Raw genomic sequence first — 13,047 nt, forward strand, 5'->3', positions numbered from 1 at the left:
ATTGTCTTTTCTCCTGCGAAGAGAGGTTGCTGGCAGAACTCACAGCTGGTATTCCGATCGCTTCCTGCCCTTATAAGGGAATAGGAAAGAAGTGTCCAAAATGCAGTACTCCAGTTCTGTGAAAACCCAGGAATCCCAAAATCATTTATTTGCATTTGCTTGTTTAGTACAGTTTTTTTTTTCCTTGAGCGGCTTTCAAATATGAATTATTACCTATCTACTGCTATTGATAGACATCTATCAGTAGAACATAGTACAATTTCTGATATGCTAGAAATCAAAGCCACATCACACATGCTATCTCTATGCTTCCATTATGGTTTGGTGAAAGCCATTCAGAGATCTTGAAGATCATCTTCTCTACTTCGTTGCCCATTGTCTAAAATTTTATATTCTACAAACTGTTAAAGGATGATTAAAAAAAAAAAAAAAACGGTAAAATTAAGGCTCCTACAAATATACGGGCGCTTGGGTGGTTCTGTTGGTTGGGCATCTGACTTCAGCTCAGGTCATGATCTCATGGTCCGTTCCATGAGTTCGAGCCCCATATCGAGCTCTGTGCTGACAGCTCACAGCCTGGAGCCTGCTTCAGATGCTGTGTCTCCCTCTGTCTCTGCCCCGCCCCCCCACTTGCACTCTGTGTCTCTCTCTCTCTCTCTCTCTCTCTCTCTCTCTGAAAAAATAAACACAAAATAAAATTCTTTTCAAGAAAGACTCCTACAAATATAAAATGAACACATGTGAAAATTTTTATTTAACTCTTTAATTAATGAGAGAACCAGTAAGATGTTACCATCAGTTCAAAGGAGATTTCAGACTACCACACCTATGTAGTTGAATCAGAAATGCTGAAATGAATTTACATGTGAATGCAAAACTGGCTTTTTCTACTGTAGTGTGAAGAGAAAGCAAATAAATCATTTGTCTCGCCACCAGACAGAATTGTCAAGTCCGTAGACAAATGTTAGGTATATTGCTGTCAGTAATCTAGAATTTACAGAATTATAAAATAGCTCAAAGGCATAGGGCCTCTGGGGAATCAGATAACCCAGAAGCTTATGCTAGACAATACCTTACTCTCCATTGAATACACTCAGCAATCTTCTGGTTTATTTCAATATCTTTGATAATTTGTACAAAACCATACTCAGTGTCAGTCCATCACACTTGAAGAAATGCCTCTGGGCTCTTTATGCAGCAGGAGTCAGATCGCCTTACTTTCTCTCCCAGGTTTCAGACTTCTGTCGGGAAAAAAAACAACCATGAGTATCAACATATACATCTCTTTACCGGATAGTAGTAAAAATAATTTTCAGTGAGTGATAATCTTAAGATCCCTGATCAATTACAAAATATAAACAGTAGGAAATGTACTAGTATAAGCTTGACTTATATATGTGAAAGTGATGCCAATGAGATAAAGATATTTGGGACGAAATCTGGCCTTGGAAGCTGGTGGAGCAGAGCGTCAGCTCTCAGATGGATCTCAAAGTCTTAGTAGTGAAGGTTTAGGCTCTCACCAAGGGACTGCATTCCTGTGTTGCTACTTGGAAATAAAGAACCACTAAAATTTAAGTGTTTAATTTCATCAAAAAGCTCTTGGGAGGTGGGGGGTTGGTTGAGAATATCATGAAACATTACAGCATCTGCCTGAGTTAAAACACATTGTACTAATTTCAGGTACATATTTCAGGCAGCATTTTTTTTTACAAGCTGTTTTTCTGCATTCTTTTACATCTTCGCTGGGTTGTGAAGACAGTGTATGGAATAAATAAATGAATCCCCAGGGCATATTCGCATTCTCTGTGTACAGGTAGCCCTTACTTTGCATGTGCGATGTTAACTGAAACCCCACGTATCTGAACCGGGTTCTTGCTTTGCGTGGTACCCTGTGAAAACCCAGGGTTGCCTATCGACGCAAGCTTCTTATGGAATGTCTTTATTAAAGAGTGCATTTTTCTGTCTTTAGGCTATTAGACCAGCTCCCGAGAGCCAATGTTGTTCTCCTAAGGTATCTTTTTGGGATATTACACAACATTGAGCAGTGTTCCTCGTCCAATCAGATGACTGCATTCAATTTAGCGGTGTGTATAGCTCCAAGCATTCTGTGGCCTCCTACTTCCTGCAGCCCAGAACTAGAAAATGAATTTACAAAAAAGGTAATGAGGTTTCTCATATTTATGCCCTGGGGGATTGAGTCCCCATCTCGAACCTAAAATTCAGGGTATTAATTCTGAAACACATTTTCTTAAATAACTTAAATACACCTCCTTAGAAATTTGAGTGCATTGAGTGTTTTATACCTATGTTTTATACCTACCTACCTATCCTGGTAGATTATAGAAAGGTGATCTCTTAAGCAAAAAAGTGATAGCAGTTGGGTTACTTCTCTTTTCCCTTTAAGGAGGCAAAAACGCCATGACCGACTTCACCCTTACAGTCATAAGAAAGCAATTGATATATTTTAATATAGAAAAAAGGACTTTGGACTTAGATAAGCCAAGGTTCATTCCTCAGCCCCACCACTTGCCAGGTGTACAATCTTGGGTGAAATTAATTACATTGATCCAGTTTCCTCATCTAAAAAATGGAGGTAGTGATACCACCTAGTGCAGTTACCTGAAATCATACTCCTCTAGTGCCTGGTAGTTAACATGGGGCTTAGGGATATTGATGCCCGTTGCTCCCAACATTCTGCCTGCTCCTTTTCCTTGTCTCTTGGAGCAAGGAAGCTAAGGAAAGGTTCCAGTACATCCCAGTGGAGGTGCAAAGCTCTCCAGTAAAATCTTACCTCTTCCCCAAGCTCCTCCAGGGAGCCTAAGGGAGGGAAATGCCTAGGTAGAGACTAGTGAGGCAGAATGCAAGGGTTCTCTAGCTGTCTCTCTACTTTACAAGAAACCCACAGAGGATGCATAATTCCTACACTTCTGACAACTGCCTTTTACATAGGAAATACATTTCATAAGTCTTTATCTAATAATGATACTTTGTGAATTTTAATGAAGTTTATTTCTTCACCCCAAATGCCCTATGAAGAATGTTTTAAGTTACCCTAATTTTAAAGACCAAGCATTAGTATAAATATGTTAGCACTGAGCTAAGGCAACAGGAGACTTCAGTCCACCAATTAAAAATAATTTCTATGTCAAAACTAGTCTTGTAAGTATCATTGCCTTTTAGGGGGAACTGTTCTGTATACTTTTAAAGGAGACATGAATTTTTCTCAGGATTCTTTTTCATTTTTGGCCAAATCAGGATTTATGTGTGACATGTGACTAGTAGATGTGCTATATATGAAAAGCAGCACTTTGTTTTTGTCCTTTTTCATGCAGGTTTCTCTGCTTATCCAATTTCTGATTGAAAATTGCTGTAGGATATTCGGAGAAGAAATCACTTCCCTCTTAGGAGAGGTTTCAGTGAGGTGTGATGCTCAAGAGAATGCGTCAGGTACTGTCAGTGCTTGGAACAGTGTTTGCCGGGGCCGTGGCTGTCTTGGGGCCACAGCTCAGGGAAGGAGGCCCCTGCTCCTCCCTGGACCACCTGAGTGTTAACACTGGTGGGGTTAAGCAATGTGTAAGATGAGGTCCAAAACTTTCAGAAGCATCATCTGGTATGTTTCTGCCCTTTTAAAAAATCTTTACAAAGGTCCCTAATGTCTGCAGTACCACTGCTGTGGCTGAAACTGGCATGAGAAGCCCAGCAGGGAGAGGCAGGCCTGCTCTTCTTCCCCCTCCTTCCTCCGAGCGGCCCAGAGACACTCCAGCCAAGCAGCAGTTTAGAAACAACCAGCACTGTGGGGCCTGGGGCGATTTTGAAACCATTCAACCTTCCAGAATTACTAGTTAGGTTATCTTTGACCAGTTATTCTAGGCCACTGAACATGAATATTTTCAACTATAAATATAGATAACCATAATATCTAACCTCTATGGTTGTTGTGAAGGTTAGGTAAAGTAGTGAATGGTAAAGAGTTTTGCTTAGTAAGGTTTCTCTGAGACTAAATCGTGTGCACTCACCAGCAAGCAGCTCCTGAACCTGGATACACCCGGCATGAATTCCTTTGTCTTTTTTACCATTTCTTGGTATTACAACATGTCCTCATTGCTTTGAGGAAATCTTAATTAAGAAAGCCTATTTCTTCAGGAACTGAGTTAAATTTAGTATAATGCAATATTTTTTTTTAATTCTGGGAAGACAGTGAAAGTTCCTTTCTTTCTTGAGAGTACGAATTTGAACAATCTATATGAAAGGAGAATTAAATTAACATAGATTTTTTTTTCTTTTTTTAACACAGCATGCAATTTCGGTAAGTAAAAATGTTAATTATAGTTTGATTTTTTTGACAGATATCTCTTGCTTCCAACTGAACGACTCCTCCTATGACAGCTTGGAAAATGAGCTAAATGAGGATGTCGATGCTCCTTGTAGTGACTTGGTGAAGAAACTTGGTCAGGGTAGCAGAAGCATGGACTCTGTGTTAACTCTCAGTGACTATGACCTCGACCAGCCTGAGGTGGAAGGCCTCTTAACCCTGAGCGACTTTGACTTAGACCGTTCTAAAGATGAAGACATTCAAATGGAACGGCCTCTTGAACCCAAGCCGGTGGACCTCACGGGAGTGTATGCAAAGGTCCCACTGCGGGATCAGGCCGGGGCCCCGTCGGGCCTGAGCACTCCTGGCTACCTGTCCACAGCTGCCGCAGGGGTTCCAAAAAGCCTGAGGCGACACCGACGCTCCTCAGAGCCCAGCATCGATTATCTAGATTCTAAGCTTTCGTATCTCAGGGAATTTTATCAGAAAAAGCTACGCAAGTCCAGCTGTGATGCAATTCTCTCTCGAAAAGATGAGGATTATCTGAAGCAAAATCAACCCCTCCAGGAAGAGGGTAAGACATGTTTTAAACAGAGTTTAGTCACAGGCACTGATACCAAGAAAAACGCCACTAATAAAAATGTTAAGAAGAAAAGCTTGTCTGGTAATGAAGGAAATCATGTGAAACTCTTTTCTAAATCCAAGCCAGTGGCCATTTCTGTGGCATCTTACAGTCACGTGTCATCTCAGGACCATCCCGGGAGCCAGCCCTTCGGCACAGACACATCTGGATACTCCCCGACACACACAGCGGATGCCCTCAAGAGCTCGCGGAGGCACCGGCGCTGCTCGGAGCCCAGCATGGATGACCAGCACTGCAAACTGACCTATCTCAGGGGAATTTATTCAAAGAAACAGCATAAAACCAGCTGCGGAGCCGGTCTCCTGCACGGAGAGGAAGCTTATCTGGAGCGGCACAAGTCTTTGCAAATGGAGGGGCAAAAGCTCATTAACCAGAGTTTGGTGATGGGGATTGAGGTGGGCAAGAGCAGTAGCACAAACAGGAACACCGAGAAGGGCTTGCCCCCAAGACTAAATGTTTGCCCGCGGACCAGCTACTCCAGCTTGTCCTCCCCAGGCACTTCCCCCTCTGGCTCGTCAGTGAGCTCCCAAGACAGCGCTTTTTCTCAGATTTCGGAACACTCTGTGTTTACCCCCACTGAAACTTCCTCTCCAATAGATTGCACTTTTCAAGCTCCAAGAAAACAGGAAGAGCTTGCTTCTGATTTTAGCAATTCCAGCCTCATTTCTGCAACTCCTGGTCCCTCATCAGGGCAGGCCAGCAGCCGCCTGGCGTATACGAAAAAGGATGTTGTAGAGTGGCACTCACAAATACATTCTGTAACTCTTCACCCAAGCACATGGTTGAGAAATGGTGTGGCCAGTTTGAAAAACTGGTCCCTCAAAAAGAAGGCAAGGGCGTCCAGACCAGAGGAAAAGAAAGTAAGTTCTCTAAAAGGACCCATGGAGCCACCTCCCTATGCTTCTGGTATTTCAGAAGCCAGCCCACTGCAAGAGACACAGGAAGACATGCCCCAAAGGGCAGCGGAAGGACTTGGAGCTGTGCAGACAGCCCAGTGGTATAGCTCGTACCCCAGCCAGGACTCAGAGAAGCACTGTAGCTCTCCATTCAGCCTGGTGGAGGATGGACTCAAGCTTTGTGTGAAGTCACACAAGGAAGGAGAGAGCAGTGAGCAGCGCTCTCCTGGTACTCTGCCTTGTAAGAGATCCTCACCCAGCTCTTTGACTGTGGATGATGCACCCAGCCCAGACTCGGGGCCTACAGTGGTTTGTGATATTGGGGACCAGCATTTAACCAAAGACGTTTAACCATAGTTAGAACGTGATATGTACAAGAGCAGAAACTGGGCTAATAATGACATAAAGACAAGAGTACTATGACCCCTTTGTATAAAATACGTGGGATGGGTAGCATAAGGATAATCATTGCTAACACTTAGGACAACAAAAGAATTCTCTTTACTGAGACTATTTGGCAAAAAGTTTAGACTAACAAATTTCAGCTCCTGTTTGGGAGGCTTTTCCTTATTAGAGCATGGGATTGGTCCTATCATGTGTTTTTAGAGATAACTAGCAGGGGGCCAGAGAAAACATCTTCTGTAGGGAGAATATGGCCTACATGTTGAGTGAGATTCATATCCTGAGGCCAGGATATCATAAGTGAAGAATAAGGACTGTGGAAACGGGGAGGGTGCAGAGAAACGTCCGTGTTCCGTGGAATATGTTTAATAACTAAGCAAGAAAAGGCCACTAATCAAAGTATTAAAAAAAAAGAAAGTATGTCCAGTAATGAAGGAAATCATGTGAAACGTTTCCCTGAATGCAAGCCACTAGCCACTTCTGTGACATTCTCTAGTCACGTGCCATCACAGGAAGACTCCAGGAGTCAGCCCATTGATGCAGCTAGAATGGAATAAACTAGAATATCCAAGAGCCATGAGTATGATAGTTTATTTGTTGGTTGTGTTGGTTGGTTTTTCTGTTGGTGTTCCACTGTTCTTCCAAGGCTCCAGGACACAGGGCTGTGAGGAGGAAGAAGGAAATGGTTGCTTGTTTCAGGGTCCTTTTTAAAGATGCCAGTGCTAGGAACATTCTCCAGAAATGCAACTTTTCCTATTAGGAGGCGACCTCCTGACCTCATCCGCTATCCTAGTGAGGCAAAGAGGGCCACACGAAGCTGCTGCCAGCATGCACTCGATGAAGGCTCCTCTTTGCTGTGCTGGGTGGTGTTTTTCCACAGCCCTGCCTCTTTGATTAGCAGCCAGAAACAATTACTGGTAAATCATCCCCTTTCTGACGGCCACTGGCAGTTGAGAGAGAGGTTTTAAAGTTGGCAGTTTACAAAGAGTCACAGAATGGAATCCCCACCAAAGTAGCAGTCAGGCCTTCCTCTCAGACAGTCATTGGCTTTGGATTTTCTTACCTCCACAAGTTTTATATACTTTTGTCCCAGAGGATTCATGGTTTACATCCCATTAGTTTATCTCACATCCATCAATGCTTCTCCCCTCTCTGACCTTAAAGGTCGTACCTGTACATCTCCTGGATTATCTCCACGGTTTCTTAGGCCTCCCAGCCAGTATGAAAGGATAGAATCAGGAATGGATGTGCATCTCCCTTCATTTTAGCTACTTACGAGAAGTTGCTTAGAACCCATTTAGTCTCTAATTCACCATCAGATGGACCTTTCTCCCACAAACTAGCTTATCCCCAATTATTTTTCTTAGCCACTAGGAAACTTTCATGTCAAATGTTCTTTCCCTGTTGTCCTAAAGGTTTCCTTTTTCAGTTATAGAAAAAAAAATAATAATGTTTTCTGTAAAGTAGAAGTCCTTTCAGTATTAGCTGTAAGTGCTGCCTACCTCTGTGGGACATGGCCCCTGTTGGCCCTAAGCATTGTAATTAACTTTCAGAACTCTGTTTCCAAAGAGCTCCTTCATGACACTGGCCATCTCAGTCACAGATGTGAAGTAGATTGTACCTTATAAACAGCCACTCCTGTATTTAGACTCCTGAGTGTCCATATGCATCTTTTGTGGTATAATATCTAAAGGCAATAGGGATTCATTTCCCTTACCCTTAGGGCTTACTACTGTTGGAACTGCAAGATGTGAATGACATTCTTACAGCTTGGAGTGTCTCTCTGGAAGAAATTGTTTCTCCACTTACAAAATAATAGTTCTGTCCTTTTTTCTTTCATATGGGTGGGTAGAAAATTATCTACCCAATTTGAAGCATAGAAGAAAATAGATGCTGAGGTTTTCAATAACTATTCCTATTCGCTGTGTTCCCTTAGATACTCCTGTAATATTTCATGTGAATAGTTTGTTAATATTGCTGTAAAGTATTATATTGTATGATTTGAAGACAGACTACATGTCATTTTATTATACTCTGTCAATCTATAATATATTAGACTGATGCTTTATCTAAAATGCTTTGAGTTTGTATAATATATCTTGACAAATTTTACTACCATATGTAATGTAATAAATGTGTATTTTTGTACTTGCAGAAACTGCTGCTAACTTTTAAAGTTGTTTGGTTTTCAAGGCACTGATAATGGATATGTATGAAGTCCATGCTGTCTATTAAATAATAAAAAATATACATGCTGTAGAGTTAACAGTCCCTCCAGAGCAATATTGCCCTTTGTAGAATTGTTAAGGAACCCAACTTCTGCTTAAGCTTGGAAATTTTATAAAATGTACTTAATATTGAATTGGAACTTTGAACTTTTAGTCATAGACTATGGTCAGTCTTTCTAGAAAAAGAGGGTGTTTTTTTTTTCTTTTATGTTTTCCTAATCTTATCATTTACCAAATAAGTCCTGCTTTAGACACATCATCTTCATTTTCTTAGAGATTGTGTTTTAATTTTGCTCCTGGAATCAGATATGGTCTATGTTCTCATATCAAAAGAACCATTAATTCAATTTGATCGATTGTAGATCTTCTTACCCAAATTTGAACCATTCTTCCCCGAGTACCCAGTTGACCCCAGACACATCCAGACAATCCAAGATGTCTGGATTCAGGTACCCCAACACATCAGAACTTATAAAGTCATGTAAACTTACTAAATGCTACCGGTCTCTCATGACTGCTGTATGTTTCCCTTCTCAGAATTCATTGGGGTTCACTCTGTGCAAGTTCAGCCACCACTTCAAAGAGATTCAAAAATATAAACTACCTTAGTCCAGAAAAAGTGATTTGCCCTAATGGAACCCTGAAGACTACCTACCAACTCCAGTTGGAAATGGCACTGATTATATCTGGGTTGTGTACAGAGACAATGATGTTAATTTCTCTCTAAATTTTACGGAAATACAGATAATTTTGCTTTTAAAAAAGAGTTCAGTCGACTGAAAACACTGGATTCAAGGAATTATCTCACGTTGTGTTTTTCTACTTTTCATGGCATGACATTGAATTTGAAAGGATCTAATGTATCCTTGAACTACTGGCATATTCTGTCTGTTGAAAAGAAACTCTTAAGGATATTATGTATCTTAATCATAATTATGGTAGTAAGTGTTTTACTGATATTTTCCTACCTTGTCATGTTTTAATGGCTTGAGAGGAAGTCTTTGTAAACTGCATAGATCAATACAAAGAAAAAATGGAATAATAAAGTTAGGTAAGATGTTAACTTTCTTTTAATATCTATTCTGGTTATCAGGATATCTCATAAGCTAAGTTTCCTGCTGAAAGGAAGAGTTCTCTTGAGTTCTGTGCTGTCTACCCCAAGTATGAGTCCTGCTCATTTTCTGAGCCACCTGTGAGTATAAATCCTTCATCTTTATTGTTTGTGGGGTTTTTAAAATCCAGTGAGCTCCTTGAGTTTCCAGTCTCCATAATGTCAGATGTATGGTAGAATTGGCAAAAGGTGTGTAATTTGGAAAATTGTGTTGTAAAGTCTCAAAGAGACATGTACAGAGGGAGGTATTAGATGCATATTGTCCCTAACTTCATAGAGTGTGTGTTTACTAGAGCATACATATGTATGTAGATAATTCAGGGTCTTTTTCCAGCCTATTTAATTTGTGAGGGCAAAGTAAATACATTTTCTGGAGTTTGATTTTATTTCACATGGCAGTATTAAGGTGCAGACACGAAGGGAGGGATTTAAATATTATTTACGTATAGGCTTGATTCTAAATCACAGTAACTTGGAATCAAATTCAGAACTTCTGGCAGCTTCTTGATCTGCTTTGAAGAGTGAATATATTGGCCAAAAACCTGAACTTATGAAATAGACCCATTTCTGAGCAAGTAACATGGATGGTATAAAGAAATACTCTGCCAGGTCACAGGGGCTGTGATTGCTACCGCCTAAAATTTTCAGGATGAAAAGAAACATTATATATCTCTGTTCAAGAATGAGATGACTGAAAAATAAAAGAAGATAAAAACAGAGAGGGAGGCAAACCATAAGAGACTCTTAAACACAGAGAACACACTGAGGGTTGCTGGAGGGGTGTTGGGTGGGGTGGGTGGGATAAGTGGGTGATGGGCATTAAAGAGGGCACTTGTTGGGATGAGTGGGTGTTATATGTAAGTGATGAATCACTAAATTCTCCTGAAACCAACATTCCACTATATGTTAACTAACTTGAATTTAAATTTAAAAAAAAATGAGATGACTGAGAAGCAGAATCATCAAAATACGTGAATACAGAGAAGCTAACTTATTGAAGGTACAGTAAATGGAGAGAGGAGGAGGAAAGCTGTGGATGAGCTCATTAATTAAAGCAAGAAACTGAAGTCACAAGGAGTTCAGAGAAAATTGGAAAAGGGGGAAGAGTGAGGCTTGCGGGGAGTGGAGGGTGTCATAAATGATTTAATGCTATTCGGGTAGTTTAATTGTTATTACCAGGTACTCTTCTAGTCCCTAGAGATACAAGGTGAAAAAAAAATTGTTTCAGTCCTCAGGAACTTTAAACAACTAAGGAAGAAATTAGGCTGTGTAGAAGAAAGCTAATAGTAATATTCACTGGGCACTTACCGTTGCCTGCATGCAACTGATAATCAATACATCCTATGTATTGTTTCATTTAATGCTCACAGTAGTCCTGTATGGTGGGTACATTCAGCTAGAGCATCAGTCTGACTGTGGGCTCTTTTTTCTCACCTTTTCACCTTAAAATTGGGATGGTAATAAAACTTCTTCCACAATAGGGGCATCTGGGTGGCTCAGTCTGTTGGGCGTCCAATTCTTGGTTTCAGTTCAGGTCATGATCTCATAGTTTGTGAGAGAGAGGCCCACATCAGGCTCTGTACTTACAGCATGAAGCCTGCTTGGGATTCATTCTCTGCCCCTCCCCCCGCTTCTCTGCCCCTTCCCAGCTCGCTAGCTCTCCTTTTCTCGAAATAGAGAAGTAAACTTTAAAAAAGAAAAACTTCTTCTGTAATAAAGCAGACAAAAGTTACAGGCATGAGGACCAATCCAAACTCTATTTAAAGTTAAGGAAACAGCTAGATATATCTAATATAAAAAAATAATAACCCAGTATTGGGACTAATTCAGAAAACTATGACAAATGTAAAAATTATTGAGCTGAAAATTTGTTCCAGAGAAAATGGTGTCGACTTGTGTCTCCCTACTTCTCCCCACTAAATACAACTACCAACCCTGGAAATAATACAAAAGACTACCAAAGGAGAACTCTAAATGGTGGTAAGGGGAAGGTGAATTGGTTCAGAAACCTAGGGCTAGAGAAACAGCACAGTAATTGAGCATCTTACATCCCCTTACCCCATAGAAAAAGGCGACCAAAGCCTACCTTTCTCAGCCTGGCAACAGAAGACAGCCCAGATGTGTGCATTTCCCCCGTGATCAATCCAGAGTCCCTCTGACACCTTCAGGTAAGCCAGACACCACCCGCAAGTGGAATAGATGAATGCCCTGCTAACAAGTGGCCGTGGCGGGAGTTATCCTTTCCTACTAGGCCTGAAATCCCTCTTCCCCACTGGGAGATACCAGAATGGCCAGGCAACAACAGAAAGAGGAACCCAGTCAGAACAGGCAGCTCGGCCTGGGAAACATCTCTCTCTCTCTCTCTCTCTCTCTCTCTCTCTCTCTCTCTCTCTCTCTCTTTCTCTCTCTCTCTCTCTCTCTGCCCCTTCCCAGCTCGCTAGCTCTCCTTTTCTCAAAATAGATAAGTAAACTTTAAAAAAGAAAAACTGATGCCCAGCAGGCATAAGACTCCCCTCCCCCAGCCAAGACACCAAGACAGCCAGATGGCATGGTCAGGAGGCCTCTACCATGAAAAGCACCAAGCCAGGGAATCTAAGGCCTGTGGGACTGAGAGGCTTCTCTGGCTGAGAACAGATCACAAAGACACCAGAGAGTCTAAAAATTAAGTGGCCCATGGACCCACAACTCCTGAATATAGGCCAGGACCTGTGAGTAATAACATCCAAAACATCCAACATTTGTATCTTTGGAGTTCCAAAAAGAACTCCAAAAGGCTGAAACAGTCATTCAGGGAAATGGTGACTGACAACAGCCCAAATTTGGTGAAAGACCAATCTGCACATTCCAGAAGCTGAATAAGACCCAAACTAGATAAAGCAAAACTATATGTCTTAATTAAATGTTTAGAAACTAAAGACAAAAAAAGGTCTTGAAAGCAGACAGAAATGACATCTTACCTATACGGGAACACTAATTTTCAGATTAATCATTTGAAACCACAAAGACCAAAAGAAAGTGGCACATGAATTTTCAAGTGTTGAAAGAAAAGAACTGTTAACCCAGAATTTCGTATGCAGTGAAACTGTCTTTCGTGAATTAAGGGTAAATAAGGACATTCTCAGATGAAAGGAAACTTAAGAATTTATCACTAACCGGTATACCCATTAAAGATTGGCTAAAGCAAGTTCTTTAAACAAAAAGTAATAAAAGGAGGAAATTGGGAGCAGTAGGAAGGAAAAAAGGACAGCAGACAGCAGGAGTGAGAGTACTTGATAGACTAGTCTCATGAGTTTTATAAATCATATTTAGTCCTTGAAACAAAAATTGTAGCATCATTTGATACTCAGGACAGGGGCACCTGGGTGGCTCAGTTGGTTAAGCATCTCACTCTTAATTTCAGCTCAGGTCAGATCCCATGTTGGGCTCTGCTGACAGAGCAGAACCTGCTTTGGGAT

At 41.1% G+C, this 13,047-nt stretch overlaps 1 protein-coding gene across 5 annotated transcripts in view; it reads left to right on the forward strand.

The window, feature by feature from the left end:
- ARHGAP20 (Rho GTPase activating protein 20) overlaps positions 1-8,524 on the forward strand; it is a 128,462-nt gene extending 119,938 nt beyond the window's left edge. For all 5 annotated transcript variants that reach the window (XM_060604638.3, XM_060604634.3, XM_060604635.3 and 2 more), the window contains 3 exons: positions 1,970-2,159; positions 3,333-3,447; positions 4,347-8,524. In XM_060604638.3, the coding sequence (XP_060460621.2) occupies positions 1,970-2,159; positions 3,333-3,447; positions 4,347-6,202 (2,161 nt within the window). In that variant the 3' untranslated portion in view covers positions 6,203-8,524. The remainder of the gene's footprint in view (positions 1-1,969; positions 2,160-3,332; positions 3,448-4,346) is intronic.
- Positions 8,525-13,047: the final 4,523 nt, after the last annotated feature.

The sequence above is a fragment of the Panthera onca genome, chromosome D1 (assembly GCF_046562875.1).
Source record: "Panthera onca isolate mPanOnc1 chromosome D1, mPanOnc1 haplotype 2, whole genome shotgun sequence".
In the NCBI taxonomy this organism is placed as follows: domain Eukaryota; kingdom Metazoa; phylum Chordata; class Mammalia; order Carnivora; family Felidae; genus Panthera; species Panthera onca.